The following is a 23,306-nucleotide window of genomic DNA, read 5'->3' on the forward strand; positions in this document are numbered from 1 at the left end:
GACAGCTGGAGATAGGCACCATCGCCCCTCATGACCCCACTTGGGATAAGTGTGACAGAAAATGGATGGATGATTAAAATACATATTGAATACTTACTAATCTAAGAATATAAGAGATCAGTAGTAACTAGTTACATTCACTCAGTTACATTTATTTGAATAATTGTTTTTTTTTTTAAAGTACTTTAAGGAGAAGTTTTTCTCTATTGTACTTTTTACTTTTACTTGAGTAAAAATATAAGAATGTATTACTACTCTAAGTTGATTAAAACTCCTCTCTACTCTTTTTGTTTCTTCTTTGTTTTAATGTTATTTTCTATTTGCTGATCCTACCATGTCATGTTTAGGTTAAGTATAAACAGTTTACTGAATCATGTTACTGGAAATAACTTATCATGGTCTCACCCACTTATATAACATACTATCCATAATGATGTCAGTATTTTTATAGTAAAACATTTCTTCCACCTGAAATGATTGTTGCTGGTTGTTACATATTCATTTTTTTCATTTTTAGCATTTGCAAATAACTATATGCATTGACATAATTTTTAACATTGAATCAGAAGTTATGATCAGTTACTTAATAGGCTTACTTGGGTCGCCTTTTCATAATTACTTTATTACTCTAAATCGAGTAAAAATATGACCTACTGCTACTCTTACTGGAGTACAACTTTTGAGTACACTACCAACCTCTGAAAATGATCAAAGGTCCATTTAAGATGCCTCAGAATACAGAGTCGTAAAGATGTCTGAAATATTTCTTACACTTTGAATGAACTTGCATTAATTTAAATGTGGGAAACACTGGGGCAGAAGGAAAAAAATGACAAGATCAAAGAGCTACATAAATCCCACACGGTTATGTAGCACTTTGATCTTGGCATGGTAAAGTACCTTGCCTCTTGGTCAATGTTAGCTGAGATCCAGCAAAGATAACTATATGGATATATGCAATGGATGGATGGATGGATGGATGGATGGATGGATGGATGGATGGATGGATGGATGGATGGATGGAGTAAATATATAAATAAAGTACATATACTAGTGTATATATATAAGGAATTTAAAACTGTGCAAAAACTGTTGTACAATGCTGCCACCTAGTGGGCAAAGTCTGCAAGTATTAGGCAATAACAAATATTTATTTTAAAAAGTCATTCAAATGATAAATTTGCTATTTGGTAATTAGCATTTTACTCTTTTAAATTGAAAGATAAATATATAGGCTGCCAGTATTTATTTTTGTCATTACCCCACATAATTAGGTAAAATTATAGTTGAAAAGATTTAGTTAGTTAATACTAAAATTCATCTCAGATCTTCACATAAATATCAGGTAGGAAGTGGAAAGGAAATTGTTTAAAAATGTGTAAAAAAAAAATCTGTAAACTGAGAAATGGCGGTTCTTCTATTTAAAGTTAATTAAAGTCACAGGAAGAGATCAAGCAAGTTTGCACACACACCCTGCACACACACCCACACGCAAACACGGGTCTGCACCTCGCTGTCAGCCTCTCATCATCATCGCTGACAGGAAGAAGCGCTCGTTCGAGTCTCTCACTGCAGCTTCTACTCCAGCTACCAATATTTCAATCGGATCCTACCACAACTGCTACTCTACTCCTTTTGTTGCATTCTTCTGCGCACATTTTTAAAAGTTTGAAAGTTTGAAAGGGAACTACCGCGAAGGACTCAGTGTTGGGAGAATCTAAATCAGTGAAAGTTGGAGATGACTTCTGGCGTGGAGTTGGGGCAGGACATAAGCCAAGCAGAATTAGACTTTTCGGACCTGTTTCTCTACAGCACACCAGGAGATTTCCCTGTTGGCGGTGTTAAAGGTATTTCTAAAGCTTTCATAGTTCCTGCAGTTTGTTTATGTCTTTCAACAAATTGTTGGGTTAAAAATGTCTTCAAAATAACAGTTTAGGTCATTAAATTTTATGCTGCTTTTATTTATCAAAGAAGCAATGTTGTTTATTTGCAATTGTCCATATAACGGTTTATTTAGTCTGCACAACATTAACCCCTTGAACCCTACGGACCCACCGGCGGGTCCAGCTGCTACATGACCTCGTAATTTTACCAAACCCCCAGTATTGATGTAAAAAACCTATTTGGCACAGTTTGGTGACATTTATGGATAAATGTGCCAAAATGGCCTCTCCGCCTAAGAAATTTCTCACTAATACCATTCTAAAATAAATCTGATTCATCTGATTGAGTCCAAATTTGGTATATTTTTACACAGCATTTAGATTTGAAAGTCTGTACTACTTTTTTGTGCTATAAATAATATTTTGGTAGTGTTTTGCAATGTTTATTTCAAAGAAAATTTTGGCGAGGTTCAAAAAATGCAAAATATTTTGTATTTTGTCCCTAATATTTCAGGCAGGGTCAAAGCTACAATGGTGCTGTCACCAGAAAACCATTCTATGACATCTTACCTTTACAGACGTACCAAAAGTTTCTTCTTAAATCTAATAGCTTTTAGGCTATAAGTTATTTACTTTTGTGTGTTTTTGTCAGGCAGAAATTTATTTATACCCCCTTAGGGTGTAAGAGGTTAACTATAGGTTAATGAAATCATAATAAATAAAATCATAGCAGAACCAGGTTTTTAAAGGTATCCCTTCGTTTAGTCTGATTGATGATAGATTATTCTTTAAGAGTTTGAAGTTTTTGCGTGAAATTTAAAAGGGACCTTTATGTAATACTAAAGCAGCTCCCTGTTATTATAGTATATGATCACCACAGGCTTAAATGTATCCTCTGGTTCCCAACAGATGACCCAGGTGCTCTGCTTCAGAATAACAGCCAGCCTCCCGTACTGTTGGTCGATCATCACGCCACAAACATCTCCGATTTGGTCAATTCAGCGTCCAATCAGAACACCTTCCCTCAAAGCCACAACTCTGACAATCTACCAGGGGCTGTGTTTGAGTGCCTGGGGCTAACGTCAGGAGCCAGTAACATCCCTGCCCCCAGCCCCAGGATTGAGATCACTCCATCAGTTGATTCGCTCAACTCTCATACCCTGGAGCCAAGCCCTGGCTCTAAAGCTTTGGGGGCCTACAGGGAATGTGTTAGCCCGGCTAGTAGTAACTCCTCCTCAGGTTGGCCTGCGGACAGCTGTTCTCCCTTGAACTCACCAAGTGTCTCCCCTCCTAATGGAGGCAACTATGGCATCTCTTGCTCTGCCTTGGACCTGTGTCCAGGCTTTCAGAGCATCCATACTTCCTCTGCTCACTCCTCTCCCGGAGCATCTCCTCGGAACAGCATCACAGATGAGACCTTCCTGCAGCCACATCACCAGCGCAACCCCTCCCCACTTCCCCACCAGCGTTCCCGATCCACATCACCACAAGGAAAGCGTTGTCTTGACCAGACCCACCCCTGCCAGGGGGGTACACCTGTCAAGCAGCGCTCTCGGAGTCCCAGTCCCATCCCATCGCCCAATGAGCAGCAGAGGCCGTACTACATTCACCAATATCAGGCCCAAGCAGATTTTCAGCCCCATGTTCCGGCAGCACCACAGGGTCTGGAGGAGATGCTGAACACTCTCAGTTCTGACTTGACCAGAGATGCACAGCACCAAAGGCAGGACTGTGCAAATGAAGACAGGCCTAATTGGGCCATTGAACAAGAGTGGATAACCAGATTTGGAGCTGACGTCAAAACTGAGCCTTTCTACATTCTCCCTGTCTGGCCGCCCCCTCAGCCAGTACATCAAGCTACAGGGTCCCCATTCAGGTGCTTGGTTTGACCTTTTTATTTGGTTAAAAGAAAATGTTTGGTATACAGATGTAGAGGTAGATACCAAAAAGAGGTAATTCTAAATTTAATGATGTTAGATGGTTTACAAATGTTTTTAATTCCCACATTCCTCATTCCCACAGTGGTCTCTCTGTAGCACCCCTTCCCTCCTTAGAGTGGGCATTGCCCTCTCAGTCTGGCCAATACGAGCTACTGATCCAGCAGCAGCCCCGTTCACACCACAGAGCTCATTATGAGACTGAGGGCAGCCGGGGAGCTGTCAAGACACCCAATGGAGGCCATCCTGAGGTTCAGGTGTGTATGTCCAAATGCAAATCAAGCTTGAGAGAAAGAAAGCGACTTTTCACTTTGCAGATTCCTAGGAGGAAAGCAAAAGAGGGAGTAAGAGGTTGTAAATGAGGCCAATATTTCCTGGTTTCGTGTTGATGCGAAGCTAACAGCCATGCAAACTAGTCTTTCCTTCTCTTGGTGATATAGTTTAAGCTGAAACAAATGTAAGTCGGACAGCGAGTATGTTATCACAACAGACAAATATTGACACAAGATTTTGTTTACTGCTGTACTGGGTTCAATGATGGCTTACTGTTGGTTTTCCTGCCAAAGAGACACAGGTTTATGCAAAGCAGTGCTGAATTCTCTTCACGGAGTTATTCTTGACTGTAACAGTCTACTATAGCATGTCTTGTAGTTCTGTTATAGTATTCCGTGTGTGTGTAAACTCTTGTGTTGTCTTCTAAAGCTTGTTGGATACCAAGGCACAGCTCCAGTTGGGCTGCAGGTCTTTATTGGCACAGCAGATGAGAGGCTGTTGAAACCCCATGCCTTCTACCAAGTTCACCGCATCACTGGGAAAACCGTCACCACACCCAGCTTGGAAAGGGTGATCAATGGGACGAAGGTTTTGGAGATCCCGTTGGAGCCAAAGAACCACATGAGAGTGGTGTAAGTAAAGTTGGCGCAGGACAATTTAAACCAAAAAGAAGAAAGTCTAACTTAAATTTAAAGTTTTAGCAAAATTACAACCCATCTTTGCACTTCAGTTGTCGGTTACCTCACAGAGGTGTCTCAAATCTGCAGACACCTCTGTGCAGAGTCTTTGCATGTTATCCAACCTACAGATGGGGAGATATGTTAGCATAAGCTAACATATCTCCTAGCTAACATATTGCTTTTTCATTGCACCAAAAGCTGTAATTGAAAAAAAACAATTTGCCACAAAAACCTTGGCTGCTCAGGAGGGCGATAAGTTTTTTCAACATTTTTTACTCCTAAAAGAGGCTGCAGTTAATGCGGACGGAAACATGAAATGCATCACTTCCTGTGTGTTGGAGAGATTTTCCAAGAAACACCTATCAGACTTGGTTTGTTTGCAGTAGCATACATGTCTGATGAGTCACAAAAAATATCTGTTGCAAAAAAAAAAAAACATTTTTTGACAGTAAAAACAAGGTCAGGATGGCTTTTACACATACCAAGGGGCAGGTGCCGTACAGGAACACAGAATCACCAGAATTAGTAAGAATAGAGACTATATATAAATAAATAAAAATATTTTACAAATGTAATTAGTGAATCAATTAAACTACATTGATTATTATTAGACATAATGCAGCTGTTGGGATCTATTCAGATATTTTTTGCAGCAAATTAAAAAAAGAAATTGTCAGAGAAAGTAGACAGCTGCCTCCAACCTTTTTCTCTCATCTTTGTTTGTTCAGGATTGACTGTGTTGGAATTTTGAAGTTAAGAAATGCAGACATTGAACTGCGAAACGGCGAGACAGACATTGGACGGAAGAACACGCGTGTTCGTTTGGTTTTTCGAGTCCACATCCCTGAACCTGGAGGCCACCTAGTTTCTCTTCAAGTCGCTTCTAATCCAGTCGAATGCTGTAAGACATGTTCAATATATATATATATATATATATATATATATATATATATATATATATATATATATATATATATATATATATATATATATATATATATATATATATATATATATGGGGGGGTATTATTTTTATTAAGTTGTTTATTTATTGAGTGTTATCATCTTCATGGCGGTGCTGCTATGTGTATTTGTTGTCCACAGCTCAACGCTCGGCTCAAGAGTTCCCAGCAGTTGAGAGGCAGGACCTGGACCGCTGCTCTGTTCTTGGTGGTCAGCAAATGGTCCTGACTGGACAGAATTTCACATCCGACTCCAAAGTGATATTTTCTGAGAAGGCTCAAGGTGAGAGCTTCTTTTCAAGCAAGTAAATGTCTGTTCCATGACTTTATGTCTACCCAGAATTCTTTTTTTTTTCTTCTTATTGCTCCCCTTTATGCAACTAAAATAACAAGCACAATGGAATTTTATTATAAAAATCGATATTTGCAAACATGTATGTACTTGTCTATGGGTATCTGCAGGCTTGCAAGTTCAAACTAAATCTAAATAAGCTCTTATGGTACTCAACCTGAGTCCCAACAAAACAATCACATTTCTAACGAGGGTTAAACAATCTTTTGACACAAAAAAAAGGTTGCAAGTACCCGGTTCGATCTTCACAGCCTGCACTCTGGGTCTCAGAGCAAAACCCTTAACTCCTCACTGCTCCCCGGGCGCCGCACAATGGCAGCCGACTGTGCCCCAAGGGGATGGGTTAAATGCAGAGGTAAATTCCTCTAGTGTGAGATCAATAAAGTTCAATTATTAAAATTAACAATGGGTGAAATTCTGTGCATGGACACTGATGGAATTTGTTATGCTAAGAATATTTAGTAGTTACTTTCTAATTTTCAGTCATATATCTTGGCATGGCTTTACTTACTCTTACTATGAACCTGAATCATACAGTGTCTCCCGAGGTCAAAAATAAACAAATTAATAGAGAAATTGGTGGGTGTTGGAAGTCGTTCATGTTGTTTGCTGAGTTTTTGTCACTTTGTTTTTTTTTTGTTTTTTTACCTGCAATTCTCATGTGGTTATTTTTGGCTATAAAATCATTGGTGCGATTAAAATAGACCAATAATTTGTGGCCTTGCAGCATCCTGCCCAAATGTGCCCACCCACACCTGTAGTGTCTTTATTTTTAGATTATTTGCATAATACCTGGGAAACGGCTCAGTTCGTCCTACACAGCTTTGACAAAACAAACCGCATTTTCAAACTATTACATATTTGCTGGAAGTGACAACTTTTATTTATGTTTAAATGGAAATGTATCACCTTTTTGGCGCCCCCCCCTGCCCACACAGATCTGCCTGGCTGTTCGGCTTTAGAGCTGGATAGGTACAGTCGGCAGCATGTGAAGCTTCACTGTTGCTTGGCGTGGGGTTTTGTGCAACAGGATGTGGTTAGACAGGCTGATAAAGATTTAGACCTAGAGCAGAGGCTTTGTTTTTTTTTTTCACTGCGTGGGCTGAACAGAGACGTGGAGGTAAAAACAGAGGTGGGTATGTAACACTAAAACAACAAAAAGAAAAAGAAAAGCAACTGCTTTCCATTGCTTGTGAACAAATGTTTTAACATAACTGATGAAATGAGATTAAAAATCCAAACAAATCCACACTGGAAAAAAAATGAAATCTAGATAAGTAATTTTTTCTTAAAATAAGTGCATTATTTCTTGGATTAAGGAGGTAAAAGAGACATTTTGCCAATGGAACAAGACAATTTACATTTAAAATAAGAAAACTATGATAATTGTGTTATTTCAAATGCATTTTATCTAAATATCTTATTTCAAGGGTAAAAATACTAATTCCATCGGCAAACTATCTCAGTTACCTACTCAAATTAAGGGTAAATACGCTTAATTTAAGACCTTTTTACTTATTTCTAAATCGTTTTTCCAGTGCAAGTTTCCTTTCCCTGATATTGAGTTTAGGTTTTTAATATGTGATTTTAAAACCTATCTCTTAAGCAGATGAGCAAAAAGGGGTTCCCTTTTTCAAGATGTAAAGGACTTTATTGTTGTTGTTTTTTTTATTACTAGAAAACCAGCCAGGCTGGTTTTCTAGTAATACGACCACCTGGTAAAGCAACATTCTTCTAAGGTCTAATGCTCACATTTGTTTAGTGGTTTTTCTGACTTTCTTACAACATTTTTTTTTTTTTTGCTTGTTTGTTTGTTTTTTAATCATACCTTTTTTTCATATTTTCACTCCTAGGAGTGAGACTTGCTTCTCTAAGAGAAATCTCCCAAAAAGACCTGACACAGGGCCCTTAAAAAGATATCACTTAATAATCTGTTGTGTGACATCTTTAAGCTCTTAGCTCTTGAGGAAGAACCTTGGTGGTGCTTAAAGACAATATCATGTCTGTCAAACAGTTTAAACACTGCTATTTTTTACAGGTTTTATAAAAGGAGAAAGAAAAGAAAACTATATCATTGTGACTGGCTGTTAAAGTGATCCTTTCTTTCTATAATTTTAGCAGCCCTGTTTTGTGCCTTATATTTAGGGTCTTTTTATGTCTCTGTTGGGTTAAACCTTAAAACAGGTCATCTGAAATTGCTCAGAGAATATTCATATACTACAGTGAAAATGCATGAAAAGGGAAATTTAAGGGCTTTCAAAATGACAAGTTTGGATTCAAAAAACAACATGTTTGTGAATTACTGTGCAAATATATTTTGACAAAATGATTGAAACCACCCGCATTTTTCTCCTTTTTTAGATGGAAAACAACTCTGGGAAGTGGAGGCAACTGTAGACAGAGACAAAACCCAAGCTGTGAGTCAATCAACTCGATGGGTTTGACATGTGTATGCCACACAAGAGTATACATTTGATGGTGCCCCTTTTCAAGATGGATAAAAAGAAACTTAGATAGATTAATATTTTACTGCAGCAACATTATCTTGAACAAAAGAAGTCTACAAATTAATGCAAAATAACATTTTGGATACATTTATTCACTGATTGATTAGCTTTCGTGCTCCTAATCTTTCCTTGGAAATTTTTTTTACTGTTTTGGAGTTTGTGATGTCAATCCAGGTCTTCCCGGGTTCTCCAAATCATCTTATTCATTTTGTTTCATTTTTCTAGAATATGCTGTTTGTTGAGGTTCCTCCCTATCGAAAACGAAACATTTGCCAGCCGGCTAAAGTCAACTTCTATGTCATCAACGGAAAGAAGAAGCGCAGCCAGCCTCAACATTTCATCTATACTCCTGCGATCGGTGCGTATCTCTCAGCTCTCATTCTAGAACCAGAAACAGGTTTATCCAACTGCAAGAAAAAAGAGCATGTTGAATCATGACCCACTTTAGCTCAGTTGGGCTATGAAGAAGGTAGTTTTGGCAGACTAAGAAAGATGTTGAGATGAGTGTAGCTTACATGTGTTTTTTTTTTCGGTTTTTTTTACTCCTCTCATACTAAGTCAAGGGCGATACAGGAAATTCAAACACTTGATCCAGATTAAATTGAAAAAGCGTCAATCTAAAAATAAACAGATATAGATAACATCGAGAAGCTTCCTTTTAACATTGCTGTGATAAACCTGATCACATTCTGATCAACCAGACTATTGCTGTTTGCAGCAAACAGCAGTAAACGGCTCATTCTGGGAACAAAAGGCATGTTTGCCCTGAAGGGGAAAACCTGTCACTCAACTGTTCAAACAAATACTAAAAATCTTTATTTTCTCATTAATTTACTACAAGCACACCATTTGCCGAAGGCTGAAACCTATACATTTAAATGTGTTTTTACACCTTCTAGGAAGAATTAAAAACACAAACCTCCCTTTGAAGGAAATGGTTTCTTACAAGCCTTATCATAACAGAAGCAATATCTTAAAATCTTAACATCTGCTGAATAATTAGGAGGAGTGTATTTTTCTGTTGTAAACCATCTAAATTGTCATTTTTCAGACTAAGAAATTTAGAAAAAAATAAGTATTCTTCATTCTTATAAATTCTAGGTAAATTTAACTCTAATTTCTTATCAATCTAGAGATAAAAAGTGGTAAATAGCCTTAAAGTCTTTGGTGCAGACTCAGCCTTATCCCAAAGCGGTGTGAGAAACCTCAGCATTGGCCATGTTTTTTTATGCCATAGAAGTTATGGCTGGAAATGCACGTTTTCAGCCCGCAGTGACTTCTTTCGCTATTGTTGATATGTTGTCACAGCTGCAGTCTCCTCATTGTGTTTGCTTATTCTCACCTATCAGTGTACTGATGTCAGGTATACATTGTCACGTGTTGATTGTCTTTATTTCCTAGCAATTAAAGCAGAGCCTCTGGATGAATACCATCTGGATGCTTACAACCGCTTAGATAATCATCAGCAATCTTCAATGAAGTCCTATTACCACCACTTGGAGCAAGACAGTCATCCTCCGACCTTGAATGTTTCATCAACACTCTACCATCTATCCACCGTAGACCCCAGAGGCCACATGCTACCACCAGATTCTCTTGATGAGTCAGCTTATTACCAGTCCAGAGCTGGTAATCAGGTACATCACAACTCAGTGATGTACCACACCGCAAACCAGTTCTACAGCAACTGCAGCACCAGCTTGATGCCCCATCCTGTCCCGGCTCCCAGTCAGTGTGTCAGTGTCCGCAGCCCCATGCCCAAACTGTCCGACGGTCCACAGGTTGGGGATTCATTCGAAGCCTGTTTGGTGTCAAGGCATCAGGGTTTTGTGACGCCTCTGGGAAAGTCGCCACCTTCAAGATATGTTCAAGTGAAGGCAGGAACCCCGATTCCACCAGTCGGCCAATCTCTCACTCGGATCGGATCTGCTAAAGGAAACTATGACAACAAGGCTTCAGAGAAGACAACCATTAAGCAAGAGAATCTTAGCTATGCCTACCTAGAGGATGGTGAGTATTAATGTTTATAATCATTTTTTAAAATATTTTTCTAACATATAAACACTCAAAAAAAAATATTAATAAAAAGGCAGGGGTGCTACTCTAGCCAATATAACAGCCAAAAAAGCTTTTTTGAGTTACAGTTTACATATAACTAGTGTTGCGCCAATGCCATTTTTTGGCCCCAATACGATACCCGATACTTGGCTGTGCATTATTGGCCGATACCGATACCCTCTGTTTGAAATCTATGTATGTGTGTGTGTGTATCTATGAAGGACTGCATACTAATTGGATGTAAAATAATTGCCATCATGGCTCTGTCAAGCTGCTGCCTACCTTTGTGAAGCAGGAAAAAGACTAAGACAAAGTGAATCCAGTAGAACTTTTTATTGCCTACCTGCAATGGGTGACAATAGTTGAAGAAACTTTTGGCTCTCAAAATGGTATCGGTGCCCTATTTGTTTCGAGGCCCCGCCCGATACTGGTATCGGTATCGGTGCAACACTACATATAACACCTTCATGAACGCGGATTTGGTGAAGTTGGGAATTTAAAAAATAAAAACCATATGTTCTTATTGCAAAAGTCAAAGTAGGATACAATCCCCAAGGCTCATGCAGTGTAGAGGACCTATCTTGTTTTATGAAACATCTGCACACGTTTTCTATTGTTGGTTCTTTCTATAAGTTATGGCCTTTCTTAGAAGAACAATTAAAGTGTGAAAAAGGTGCGTCCCCATTATTTGATTATTGTATCAATCTAAAAAAAGTTGTTACTTGGTTAAAGTAGTCTGACCCCAAATATTAAGTGTGTGGTAAAATCTACTACTCAATCCTGTACTTGGGCTACAGTAGTAGCCCAAGTACAGGATTGAGGATTGCCTTGTCCTTTGAGTTTATGATGAATAATGTTTTTGAATAAATAAACAGAGATTTTTATTTATTTTTTTTCAGTTTTTTTTTTTGTTTTTTTTGTACGGTACATTAATTATAGGTTTTGATTTGATGCAACGATTTTGGACTCATTCTGTGTTTTCTGGCCAGATACTTAAAAAATTCACTGGCACAAAAAAAGAAAACAATTCTGACAATCATCTTAAATCAATAATCCTGTTATATGATCTTCTAATAAATCTGATTTCCACATAACATTTAGTCTAGATCCTACTGAATAGATTTGTAATATGAAAAAAAGGGCAGATAACCAAATAGAGTCTAAGAAGTAAGCTCTGAAGCCAGGGGGATGGGTATTTGTGGTCCGTTCCGCAATGCAAACTAGCACCGTGCAACTATACATTTGCAAATCCTTCCATGTGGTTTTCTGACGGGCCTCTCTATCCACATTCCTGTCTGTTTCAGTCTCACTCTCACTGTCTCTTTCACACACTTTATGAGTCGTACCGAGTTCACCAAGTTTCCCTTTTAGTAAACCATCATATTAATCCTAACATTTGTGATTTAAAAGAACTTTGACTTTTAAGAAGTAAGAAGATTTCGATATGGGAGAAAGTTTTTTTGTTTCACCTTTTTGGAGGTTGACAGAAACAGGAAGTAAACTGTACACATGCAAATATATGCTGATACACATGCCATTAAAAATAGTAATAAATAAAACCACTCACCTCTCAATCTGGTCATTGTTACTAAGTAAGGATTTTTGAGATGGTGTAAAAAACAAAACAAAAAACTAAAAAGACAGCACAAACCAAGCCAAAGAGATGTTGATGTAACTGCAGATTTTTCTCCACACAGTGAGAGTCAGTCGTCAGTGGACGGTTGTAGGTTTTAATAAATCATTTCTATGGGAGACCTCGGTGACTGAGGTCAAACAAGCGCCAACCACAAACCTCAACATCCCTGGTTCAAGTCTACTGAGGGCTGTTTGTATCACTCCCCACCTTTCACTCATCGTTTCCTGAATTATCTCCACTGTACCTTGAGCCATTTAAAAAACCAATGCAAAAGGAGACTGTGGTGACACCTATAGGCAGCATCAACTAAAACAACCTGACCTGAATACAAGGTACACAGATTAATTGCTTGTTTTCTGTTTTCTAGTAAATGACATCATAAGAAGAGACATGAAAGGCAACAGTGGAAACTGATCCTGCGCCACTTTAGAGTATCTGAAGACCAGTAATTACACACAAGATATAAAATATAAAGCAGAGCGTAACCTGCAAAAACCGGACGCTTGATGCCATCCTTTTCAGAAATATATTAAAAGCTGATACAATATTGTTTTTTTTTTTGTTGTTCGTTGTTGTTTTTTAACATAGTATGACATTACTGTTGTATTCACCAAGAGTAGCCATTTAGCTGTTTAAATGCCTAACAGTCGACCATTTATAAAGATATAATCTGTATCTATTTTGCCTCTGGTCATTTCATTTTTCTCTGTTCATATTATTGTATAATTGCTCTTTTGGAAATGTAGAAACTATTTGATATTAAATAAATTGTGTTTATATGAATTTTTGTGTTTGAGTGTGAAGGATGAATACCTCAATTTGAATGTCTAAAGGAAATGAATGCTTGATGATAGGGTGAGTTCAAGAATCAAGTACCCTGATATCTTAAGGGTGAATTTATGACCCCTTAGGCGGTGACATTTTTATATTCACCTCAGATCATGCACAAAGTGTGATCTCTCATCTATTTAAACAGAATATTTTGTATCCCTGGCTGGTAAAAAGGGCAGCATTTCTGTGTTTTATGAACTCACTTTAAAATGATGGTAATACCAGACTTTCAGCCTGCAACCCCTTCAGATTTCTTGGTGGAAAAGAAATCCAGAGGAAAAAATCTCTGAATGTTATCTTTTATAATCCAGATTCAATTTAGTTAATTATTGTATTTATTGTTAAAAAAATAAATATTAAATCCTTTCTTTTCTATTTTCTTAACAGAAACATAACACTAAAAAAGACAATTGATTTTTAGAAGCAATAAAAAAGCTAAACAATAAAAATTATAACTCACCACTGTTGGAGTTTGATTTAAATAACATTTTTCAAAGTAATTATCTTAGTTAAGAAGTTGTTCCGTTCAGATTTCCAACTTAAATTGGATGGTATCTGCACAGAGAGCTGAAGATTTACAACCTCAGAGAGTTTTAGCCTATTTCCAAATATAAAAATGTATAAACACTCAAAGGAGAAAAAGCAGCACTGATCAATGGATACGTTCTATGTTAGAAAAGGAAATAAACTAGGTCTATAAGTATCTCTGCTTAGGAAATGGTTAAGCTGATGTGCTCTGAGACAGTTTTCAGGTCAAAGGTGATACAGAGAGCAAAAGCAGTTAGAAGTAAAACTGAGCCCATAACTATTTCTAGGAGAGAAGAAGAACTGAACACCGAAAAAGAGGCCCAAAATCATTAATTGAAGGTGTTGAAGACTCCTTCCCAGATGGTTTCACAGCTAAACAGCGTGCCTGGTCAGATGTAGCTACAATGGCAAGAAAAAACAGAGAGTCAGAGGTTAGACTAATAAATAATGCAAAACTTGATAATAGAGTTAGAACGTAGCAGAGAGAGGAAAAAGTGGTCCCTATGTCCTCCTTCGGCCTAAGCTATAGCAGCACAACTATAGAGATAGCTCAAAATAACCTAAGACACTCTAACTATAAGCTTTATCAAAAAAGAAAGTTTTAAGCCTACCCTTAAAAGTAGACAGGGTGTCTACCTCAAGGACTAAAACTGGTAGTTGGTTCCACAGGAGAGGAGCCTGATAACTAAAAGATCTGCCTCCCATTCTATTTTTAGAAATTCTAGGAACCACTAGTAAACCTGCAGATTGAGAGCGAAGTGCTCTGTTAGGAACAATCAAAAATCAGATAAAAGAGGGCAAGGTGGTAGTGCAGGGGTTAAGCAAATGACCGATGTACAGAGGCTTTGGTCCTCAGCGTGGCTCGACGGTAGGAATACCGGCCTGTTGACCTTTGCAGCAAGTCTTCACCCTTTCTGTAGTCCCATTTTTCTAGCTGCCTTAAAATCATAAAGACCACTAGTCACTAAAGTAAAGGAATCTGATATCAGATTGAGCTTGGTTATTTAGGGATTTATATGTGAGAAACCTGTTTCATTAGGGATTTAGTCCTGATCTAACCACCAGTTTTTTTTTTAAATTAATTTTATGGTAAGCCAAATTAATGCCATCCAGACGAAGTGACCTGTATGACCAAACCAGAAACTGGTTAAACATTCTCAATTCTTCTTTTTAGTCACACCCTTGGAATAAATGCACACTGTAGTATTTTCATTCACTTTATATATATATACCATTTATTTGATGTTGTTACTTCATCATTGTGTTTTTGTAGCCTTGGGAGAATTAACAAAATAACACATTTTTGCAAGAATGTTACTAAAGTAATAATTTCATTACAAAAGAAAAGAATAATAATATGATATATTGTAATAATAATGTAAATAATAATAAATACCCAACGCAATCTTTCATCTGTTTTGAATTACTTCGAGATTAAAACAAATCAGTAAAAATAAATAAATAAAAATAATAAATATTTCATCGTTAAAAAAAAACAACAACAAATCACCGGATGACCGCTAGAGGTCAGCATGCTCAAATCAAATTTCTCTGTGGAGGGAAGAAGACGACATGTTCAATACGTCACTTCCGGTGTGTGTTTTTTTTTTCTCTCTCTTTTTTTGGGATAAATTCTCTGTACAATTCTTCACATTTCTTTACGTATATAAATTTGAAGACTAAATAAATAGTCAAGACTTTCTTCTTTATCGGTGAGTTTCTTTCTGCCCGCAGTCTCGATCGGATTTAACGCAGATTTACTTCCGTCCAGCTTTTTGTTTTACCAGATCTTCCCTGTGGCTACAGATCGGCTCTGCAGCTCCTCTCTAAATGTCTTATTTCGACAGGATAACATATAGCGAGTTGTTTATTATTATATGTTAGCAGCCTGCACCCTCTTAACACTGTTGGTTAACCTCACTGCTGTTTGTTGGCAGAATGTTCACCGGATGAAATAAATCCAAACACAGCAGCATCATGTCTGCAGAGCTGGACCTGTCCCCTCCTGAAGTACCTGAGCCCACCTTACTGGAAAGCATCCTGCGCTATGGGCTGTTCCTTGGAGCCATCTTCCAGCTTATCTGTATCCTGGCTGTCATTTTCCCCTCATCCAAGAGTAATGAGCAGGTGGGTAGACACCCCAAAGAGGAGCAGAGGCAGGCAGACCACCCATAGCTAGAAAAATGGTTTTCCTTCCAGCTAGACAACATACAAATCATCAAAATGAGTTTTTAGTTCTTAAATATATGCTTAAGAGAGTTTATTTTTTGGCTAGGAGTTATGGTAATTTTAGAAGTAAAAAAAAAAAAAAAAAAAAAAATATATATATATATATATATAGATATGGCTGTGAATAAAAATCAATATTAAGATTAATATCAATGTTTGTAAAAACGATTGAATACCATTATTCTAGTTTTTAATATTGATATACCTCCCTACCCCAGGGGGCGTTATTACGGGGGTCCAAGGAGTAAAAAAAAAAATGCAATTTGAAAGTATTGTAAAGGTGCGGTATGGTATATTGGAAACACGACAAACTTGCAGGTTCACCTACAGAGGCACCACACTAGCAGCACCAAAGACGCAAGAGAAACCTGTATACCAGAGGCAAATGACTTTGGACAACACCACTGTCATGGGAAAATAGTTGATTTTTCTCAATTCTGACTTTTTCCTCAGAATTCTGAGAAAAAAGTCAGAATTCTGACTTTTTTTTCCCATGTTTTTCCCACTGAAATAAAATGTAAAAATCAGTAAACTTTTTTTTTTTCAGTGGTCCTAATCCTCTTCCATAAGTTATCAGATTGGATGTATTAAAAAAAACTTCTTCTTTCTTTTTGAATTATTTTGAAGTTTCATATTTAATGGATGCTTGGATGAGGAATCGTAGATGGTAAACTGTTTGCATCCGTCTGGAAAAATTCAAAAGAAAAATAGACAAAAAAAATTTGAGTCCCTTTTTAAAAGGAGCCTCATCTGGTTTAGATATTGTTCTCTAAGCAGCCTCTATACTTTTCTTACCTCTGCTTTAAGGCCAAATCCAGCAACATTAAAGGTACTTTACCCTGAAAATACTCTCATCAGCCTTGGTGAGTGATCAGACTAAGGTTTTTTTCATATACCCACTACAACTTTCATCTGAACAAAGAAACAAAAGCTGTGATGATCAGGTTATTTTTGTTTCTGTTGAGTATTTAGCATCATTGAGGCGGCTTTGTTTTGTCAGAAACTCCAGAGGACTGAGGCGGAAGCCTCAGCAGTAGCCGGCAATTACCTGACAAACAGACCATCGTTTTTAGACTTTAAAAAACGTTTTACTCTTTAAATGTCAGACTTCCAGTACAATACTGAGTCCTGTTATTTGCAGAAATACTTTGCAGTCATTGAGATATCAGAGACGCACAAGTAGCTGAGCGCAGGGAGCTGCTGGACTGCTTTTAAGATGGTGTGGAAACATACATTCTATATTGAATGTACCGGTAGAAGAAACAAAGGAGACGTATGTGGAGCTTAAGAAACAGGAAAGGTCAAACCTGATTAAAACCACAAGAGAAGACGTTAAGATGGTGGAGGAGTATAAATAGTTTGGTGCTCAGCTGGACAACAGACTAGACTGGAAACGCAACTGTAAAGCGTCTATAAGAGGTTAGAGAGAAGACTACTTTTAGATGAAGCTCAGATCTTTCAATGCTCTCTTTTACCGGCATCCATTAGCCAGCTGGACGGACTTGTGCTGTATTCACTGCATATCAGTGTGGAGAGGTGCGGCTAGAGCCTGATTTCAAAGGTGAGACCAGGACGGGACTAACGGAGTCAGCGGACACCAGTTAGAACCAGTCGGATAACTATGGATGAGAAGCAAAAAAAGAAGGAAAAAAATAGTTTTTTTTTACATATTATAAAGACATATCCAGCTCTTTCCATTGTGGCTGCAAGCTTGACTGTTATGGTTACAGAAAAGCGCACTTGCATTATGGGTAATTCTAGCTCAAGTTTAAACTTAAGCATCCCACCCTGTGATTGATGCAGGTTGTTTTAGACTGAAGAGTGAGCCTTACCAGACTGAACTACACTCCGTGTAAATAAGTGGCTGTCCAGGCTAATCATGGGTTGGAGGAGCAACATCAGTCAGTAACTAAAAAAAAAAAGCTCAACAAGCCAAAGAAAAGCTACAACTCTAGAACCTCTGAAGATAATCTAACTAGGACTGAAATGATTAATCGGATTAAAGCGATTATTGAAATAATCGTCAACTAATTCAGTAATGGTTTAATTGTTAACTGGAGTATATGGACCATGAAACGTGCCTTTAGCTGACAGAGCAACACATTTAGAGCAGTAACAATGCCAAAATTGTGAAAAAAATGTCTAAATACCTCATATCATTTACAATTTAAAAAAAACTTTTTCTCCTGTCAATATGCTCTATCCAGAACTCCACAAGTGGAAATGTTTTAGTTTAATTCTGTAAAACAAATCTTCTTTAAGGAACCTTTTGCTATCTAATTATTAATCGATTAATCAGAAAATTAATCGATTAGCAAACTATTCTTAAATTGCAGCCCTAAATTTTACAAAGATGGATTGCTAATAAAATGAAAAGCATCTTTGACGATCCTAAACATCCTCTACATCATGTCTCCAGTCAGAAGCTTCTTCTGATTTGATGTAACACAGGCAGCTACAGGAGATCCTTAATGTAAATAGCCGTCACCAACAATTTCTCTTCATTAAACTGAACTGAAATAGATCACCGCTGTTAAGAATGTAAGCAGACACCAGGACAAATTTGCTGACTCAGTTGCAGGACTTCAAAAAGGACCCTTACTTTTCATGACTCTTCATTTTGTCAATAAGCCTCAGTAATCTGCTAGGAAAACAGTTTCATACAGTGACCACATGGGCATGAATCTCTCACATATTAAAAAACAGGTTTTATATTTGGGTTTTTTATTATGTCATCACTTGTACAGGGTTCCTGCGGATCCTTAAAAAGTCATTGAATTCTTCAATATAAAAATAAGGCCTTAAAGGAATAGTACACCCATATACTATTCCTTTAATTGGTATTAAAATGTCTTAAATGAGTCTTTCATAGGTCTTAAAATTATCACCAAGTCATAAATAGGATTTTATTTTTGTAATTCATATCAAAAATGTTAATAATTCACAATCATTTTTTGACAGCTTAGCTGTAACCCTTATTAGTTCCCTCCTGGCAGCAGAACCAATAAAAACGATGTTGCAAACAGACCTTGGGGTGATGCGCCAATAACTTTTTATCTGGACAACGTGGGGAATTGTAAATTTAATTAAATTTGGCTATCCATCCAATAGTTTTCTGCATGGCTAAGAACAGTACCAGGTAATGTATATGGGGCATGATTTGAATCAGAGTTGGACATGTGAAGAGTGAAAAACCAAGCAAAATCAAGTTACAGAGAAGCAGCAGCTTTTTCACAGTTCTGTTCCATCCTTGTATCTGCAAGGCCTCTACAGCATCTCCGACGTCCAAAAAAGCACCAGTAGCATCAAATCTCCAGATAATGTTTGGTGGTACGCCTACAATGAAAGCAGATCTATTATGGACTTTAAGTAGGGATCAAAACAAAGTTTGTGAATTGTTAAAAATATATCTGTTATTAGTGTGTTTTCAGCTTTCTTCCTATATGGAAAGTTTTCAAAATAGTAAACATTATTAAAAGTAATGGTTTATGTTAAATCTGTTTATTTAAAATGTAATTAAAATTCTTGGCTTCCTGAGTGATGATTCCAGGTTTTTAACCCAATCAGCCAATGATAAAAAAAATAAAAATAAGATAAGATTTGGGAGGTTTTATTTATTTATTTATTTATTTTAGCTATTGTCTATTTTTAGATTATTTTTAAATATCTACTCCTGCAAAATTGGTGTCCCACCGTTTCTTGGGATGGGGGGGGGGGTTAAAATATAAATATGAGTATCATGTTGTATGGAAATTATATAATGTACCACTGATGCTCAATAAAAAAAAATAAATAAATATTTGGGGAGTTTATTTAAGAATCTTGAAGTTGAACTTTATTGGACAGAGAGGATGACACCATTAAATTCAACGGAAATTTGCATCTGTCCGCATCAACAAACCAACGGTCTCCTGGAAAAAGGTTTTATGTGGAGTTAGAGAGAAAGACTTATTTGGCCACAATAAGAAGATTTGTTTTATGCAAAGGCTCTACTGGTCAAAGTGTTAAGCACGGCAGTGGAGTTGTCATGCAGTGGGGCTTTTCGCTGCATAGAGCAAATGAATAAATTAAGCAGGAAAACTTCCATTTTCTAAAACTCCACCTCAAATCATCACTAGACTGCAGTGATGGGCAGTAGCGCCGCTACATGTAGCGAAGCTATTAGTTTAACTACATTTTCCAGTAGCTTGACCGTAGCGTCGCTGCTTTATTTATCAAGTAACTTTCCTGTAGCAACGTTATTGTTTTGATCAAGTAGTGACGTAGCTTCCACAAACGCTACAAAATCCAGGGCATAACTAAGTAATGAAACCAGGTTTTCTATTTTGAAACAACAATCAGCCACAAGCTACTGTAAATAGCAGTTTCAGCTGACGCTCTAAGTGGCGTAGTAGCACAGGCACACTCAGTAGGGTTAAACAAGCGCACCCTTTCCGAGGCTGTCGTTCTATTGGCTGGAAAGGTTGCTAGGCGACGATCCAACTGCAATCCGAGTGAGGGCAAAAAAAAATCCTCAAGCAGAGCCTACGGGTTTGCGAGCGTATCTGAGACTCAAACAGAGCGCGAAGAGGAGGCAAGTGAGAGGAGAAAATATCTGTGCAAGAAGCATTAAATCTGAGAGAAGAAACAAAGATTTGAGAATGAAGAGAAAATATTTGAGAGAGAGCGCATGTTTTGAGTGTGAGCATTATAAGTTTTGAGTGCAAGAAGATGAAATTCTTTTCTCAAATTGAAATTATGTGCTCTTGCATTATGGCAGGATAATTCTCCCATATGTGCCACTAAGATACTCTAATTAGAGAGAAGTAGTGAAACTTCCATATTGTATTTCCATGGCCTAGTTTACCTGACAGGATAATTACATAAATCTGTTTTTAGGTATGGAGGAACAGCTCTAACGTATATAAAATAAATAAATAAATGCTCAATAAATAAATAAATAAGCATTCAATTAATTGCCTCCAAAAATACAATGAATAAATATGTAGGTAGAAATTAAATTATATGGTGAGACATAAATATATGTATCACTTAATTAGCTTCTTTATTTTTTCACCTTCTTTAAACAGTTTCATTTGTTACTTGAATCAACTGTTTAATTGAGGTCTGAAGAAGTTTTGCTCTAAGGGAGACCCTAAAGAAATAAGATGCCTTTTGTAGGGTTTTGTTTTCCCTAGAGATGTCCATTGAACGCAAACTCATAGCCATGTCTCCATGTGTAGAACACTACACAGTACATTTAATTTGGTTCTAATAACAGCAGATTGTTTACTAGTTTGTCTACTAGTAATTACTTCAGTTTTTATTTTAATATGCTGATCATAAAGCAATGTTTACACTGTGTTATGTCATTGGCTGATCTTTAATAAATATTTTAACCAGTGTATCAGACTCATTTTGAATTGACATTAGGTTGGTACAACATTAAGTAGCTTCTGATGTAGTTAAGCTACTTTTAACACATTAGTGTAACTTAGCTTGCTATAATTCTTTAGGTGGTAGCTTTGGTGTAGTGAAGCTTAATTTATTGTTGAGTAACTGATAGCTTAGCTCACTACAGTACACTGGACAAGTAGCTTGCCCAACACTGCTAGACTGTTAGTTCGATATAAGGGAGTGCTCCAAGAGAACTATAAAGTCAAACACCAAAAAAACAGTTTTAAAAGCGAAGAAGCAGGCTGTCATCAAGCTTTGAAATTGGCTCTCTTTAACTCTTTAGAATCTATTTAAATGCCTTTAAAATGTCCTTTGCAATAAAACCAGCCATTTCAATGAGCTCTACCATTTAAAAAAAAAAGAAAAAAGAAATGGCTTGCTAAATTTAACCAAATAGCTTCTAACTAAATAAGATATTTGTGTCTGTTATGAGTGCTATTTTTGGTTCAGAGATTAAACTTAAAGTGAACTCAAACTCTTGCATCAATTCTTTTTTTTATTATTATTAAATAATTGTGCTTTCTATACTTATGCCACCAGATAAAAAAAGGGAAAAGTTCACATTAAAATTACATTCTCTCCACTTTATGAAGGATTTCATTTGGGTTATTAGTCAAAAATGGACAATTACAGTTTATTTGGTAATTCAAATCCCATTTGTGAAAATCTAATGAAAACCCACAGAAAGCCACACTCCTCATACTCCAAATGCTGAGGTTATTTATAGACGGGAGCATTTAAATCCTCTGTTTAATGGTTCTATTTTCAGGTGACACTATCAGATTTCCCTAAGAAACGACTCAGTCTGTCGCCGTTTCATCTTGAACAGCGTGTTTAAAAGAACAAAAGCTGCACTCACAGTGGTATTGCTGACGGGAAGAAATGTGGTAGAATTTCTTTTGTTGGGTGAGCATGCATGTTGGAATTTAATTCAGCTGTCTCTTTAGTGGAGCTGAAATTGCAAAAAATGAGCCACCAGCAAAATCACAGTGAAAATGTCTATTAATCAGCACCAATGTTCCTGTTATTTTGCACTCCAAATTGCAGTAGCATCAGCATTATCCTCAGACTGCACTTATGTAATTGTGGTTTGCATCTACGTCTTCTCATCCCAGCCTTCGTAATCACATGGAGATTTTCTTTTTTTCGTTTCTGGTGTTTGCTTCGCAGGAGGAAACGGACTCCACTGAAGGCAAACCTGGTGATCAGATGAAGAAACCGAAAGGACCAGCACCGCAGATTCGACAGAAACAAAAGAAAGAGAGCAAAAAGAAGAGATAAATGTGTCTCTGTGTCCTCTTTTTGTATTCCGTTTGTGTTTCACAATTAGAAACTAGTCACAGTTATCAAAATAATCCACTACATCTAAGACACTTCAGAATGATCCTCAGCTTGATCCGGTTGTCAGTCATCACACTCACAATAAATGCCAATTGTTAATACAGCTGCATATTTGATAGTGTTTGTTTTTTATCTTGTCATTTATTATTATGTTGATGTGGATTAAAACTAATAGAAAGCCTCTTAGCTATAAATACTGAATTAATATTTCTTAAAACAGTCTGTTTAAATAAGTAGGTCAGGTTTTATTATAGCTGTTTTTCCCAAACCGATTAGCTCTGCCTCCTGCTTGCAAATATGTTTTTAGATCTCTGTTAAAATATGTTTGTATAAAAGAAAATTGAAATAATATTTGCTTGTTCAAGTCTCTATGTATGCAGTTTTATTTTAAGTTTTTCAAATAGGTAAGTTATGTTTGTCTTAAAATTTCCATTTTATTTGTTTAGGTTTCTATATCAAATCTTAACCTGAAATATAAGCTGCATTGGTGCCATATACTGATTTTATAAAAAAAAAAAAAATTCAAGCCATTTTTTAACGTGGGGGGGCTGTTCAAAATGAAATCGTAAAGATTTTTAAGCATAATATCATTAAAGCCGAATTATAAGAATAATGTTGCATATAGATTACGAATTTGACTCTGAAGTCCTTTA

At 36.9% G+C, this 23,306-nt stretch overlaps 2 protein-coding genes across 3 annotated transcripts; both read left to right on the plus strand.

Moving 5' to 3' along the window:
• The first annotated feature begins 1,508 nt into the window (after positions 1–1,508).
• Positions 1,509–13,071, plus strand: LOC119788631 (nuclear factor of activated T-cells, cytoplasmic 2-like). Its single transcript, XM_038293165.1, has 10 exons — positions 1,509–1,847; positions 2,793–3,759; positions 3,906–4,077; positions 4,523–4,725; positions 5,502–5,674; positions 5,878–6,018; positions 8,449–8,504; positions 8,820–8,952; positions 9,996–10,604; positions 12,656–13,071. The coding sequence occupies exons 1-10, from the start codon at positions 1,739–1,741 to the stop codon at positions 12,700–12,702; spliced, it is 2,610 nt and encodes an 869-aa protein (XP_038149093.1). The 5' UTR covers positions 1,509–1,738; the 3' UTR covers positions 12,703–13,071.
• A 2,145-nt stretch (positions 13,072–15,216) lies between these two features.
• manbal (mannosidase beta like) lies at positions 15,217–22,999 on the plus strand. 2 transcript variants are annotated; one of them, XM_038293169.1, is made up of 3 exons: positions 15,217–15,240; positions 15,585–15,774; positions 22,483–22,999. In XM_038293169.1, the coding sequence occupies exons 2-3, from the start codon at positions 15,625–15,627 to the stop codon at positions 22,591–22,593; spliced, it is 261 nt and encodes an 86-aa protein (XP_038149097.1). In that variant the 5' UTR covers positions 15,217–15,240; positions 15,585–15,624; the 3' UTR covers positions 22,594–22,999. The 2 variants fall into 2 exon arrangements, with proteins under 2 accessions (XP_038149097.1, XP_038149096.1); XM_038293168.1 differs by having other exon boundaries at positions 15,226–15,359.
• The last annotated feature ends 307 nt before the right edge of the window (positions 23,000–23,306 follow it).

Source organism: Cyprinodon tularosa, unplaced genomic scaffold (genome assembly GCF_016077235.1).
Source record: "Cyprinodon tularosa strain WSP-4 unplaced genomic scaffold, ASM1607723v1 ctg322, whole genome shotgun sequence".
NCBI lineage: Eukaryota > Metazoa > Chordata > Actinopteri > Cyprinodontiformes > Cyprinodontidae > Cyprinodon > Cyprinodon tularosa.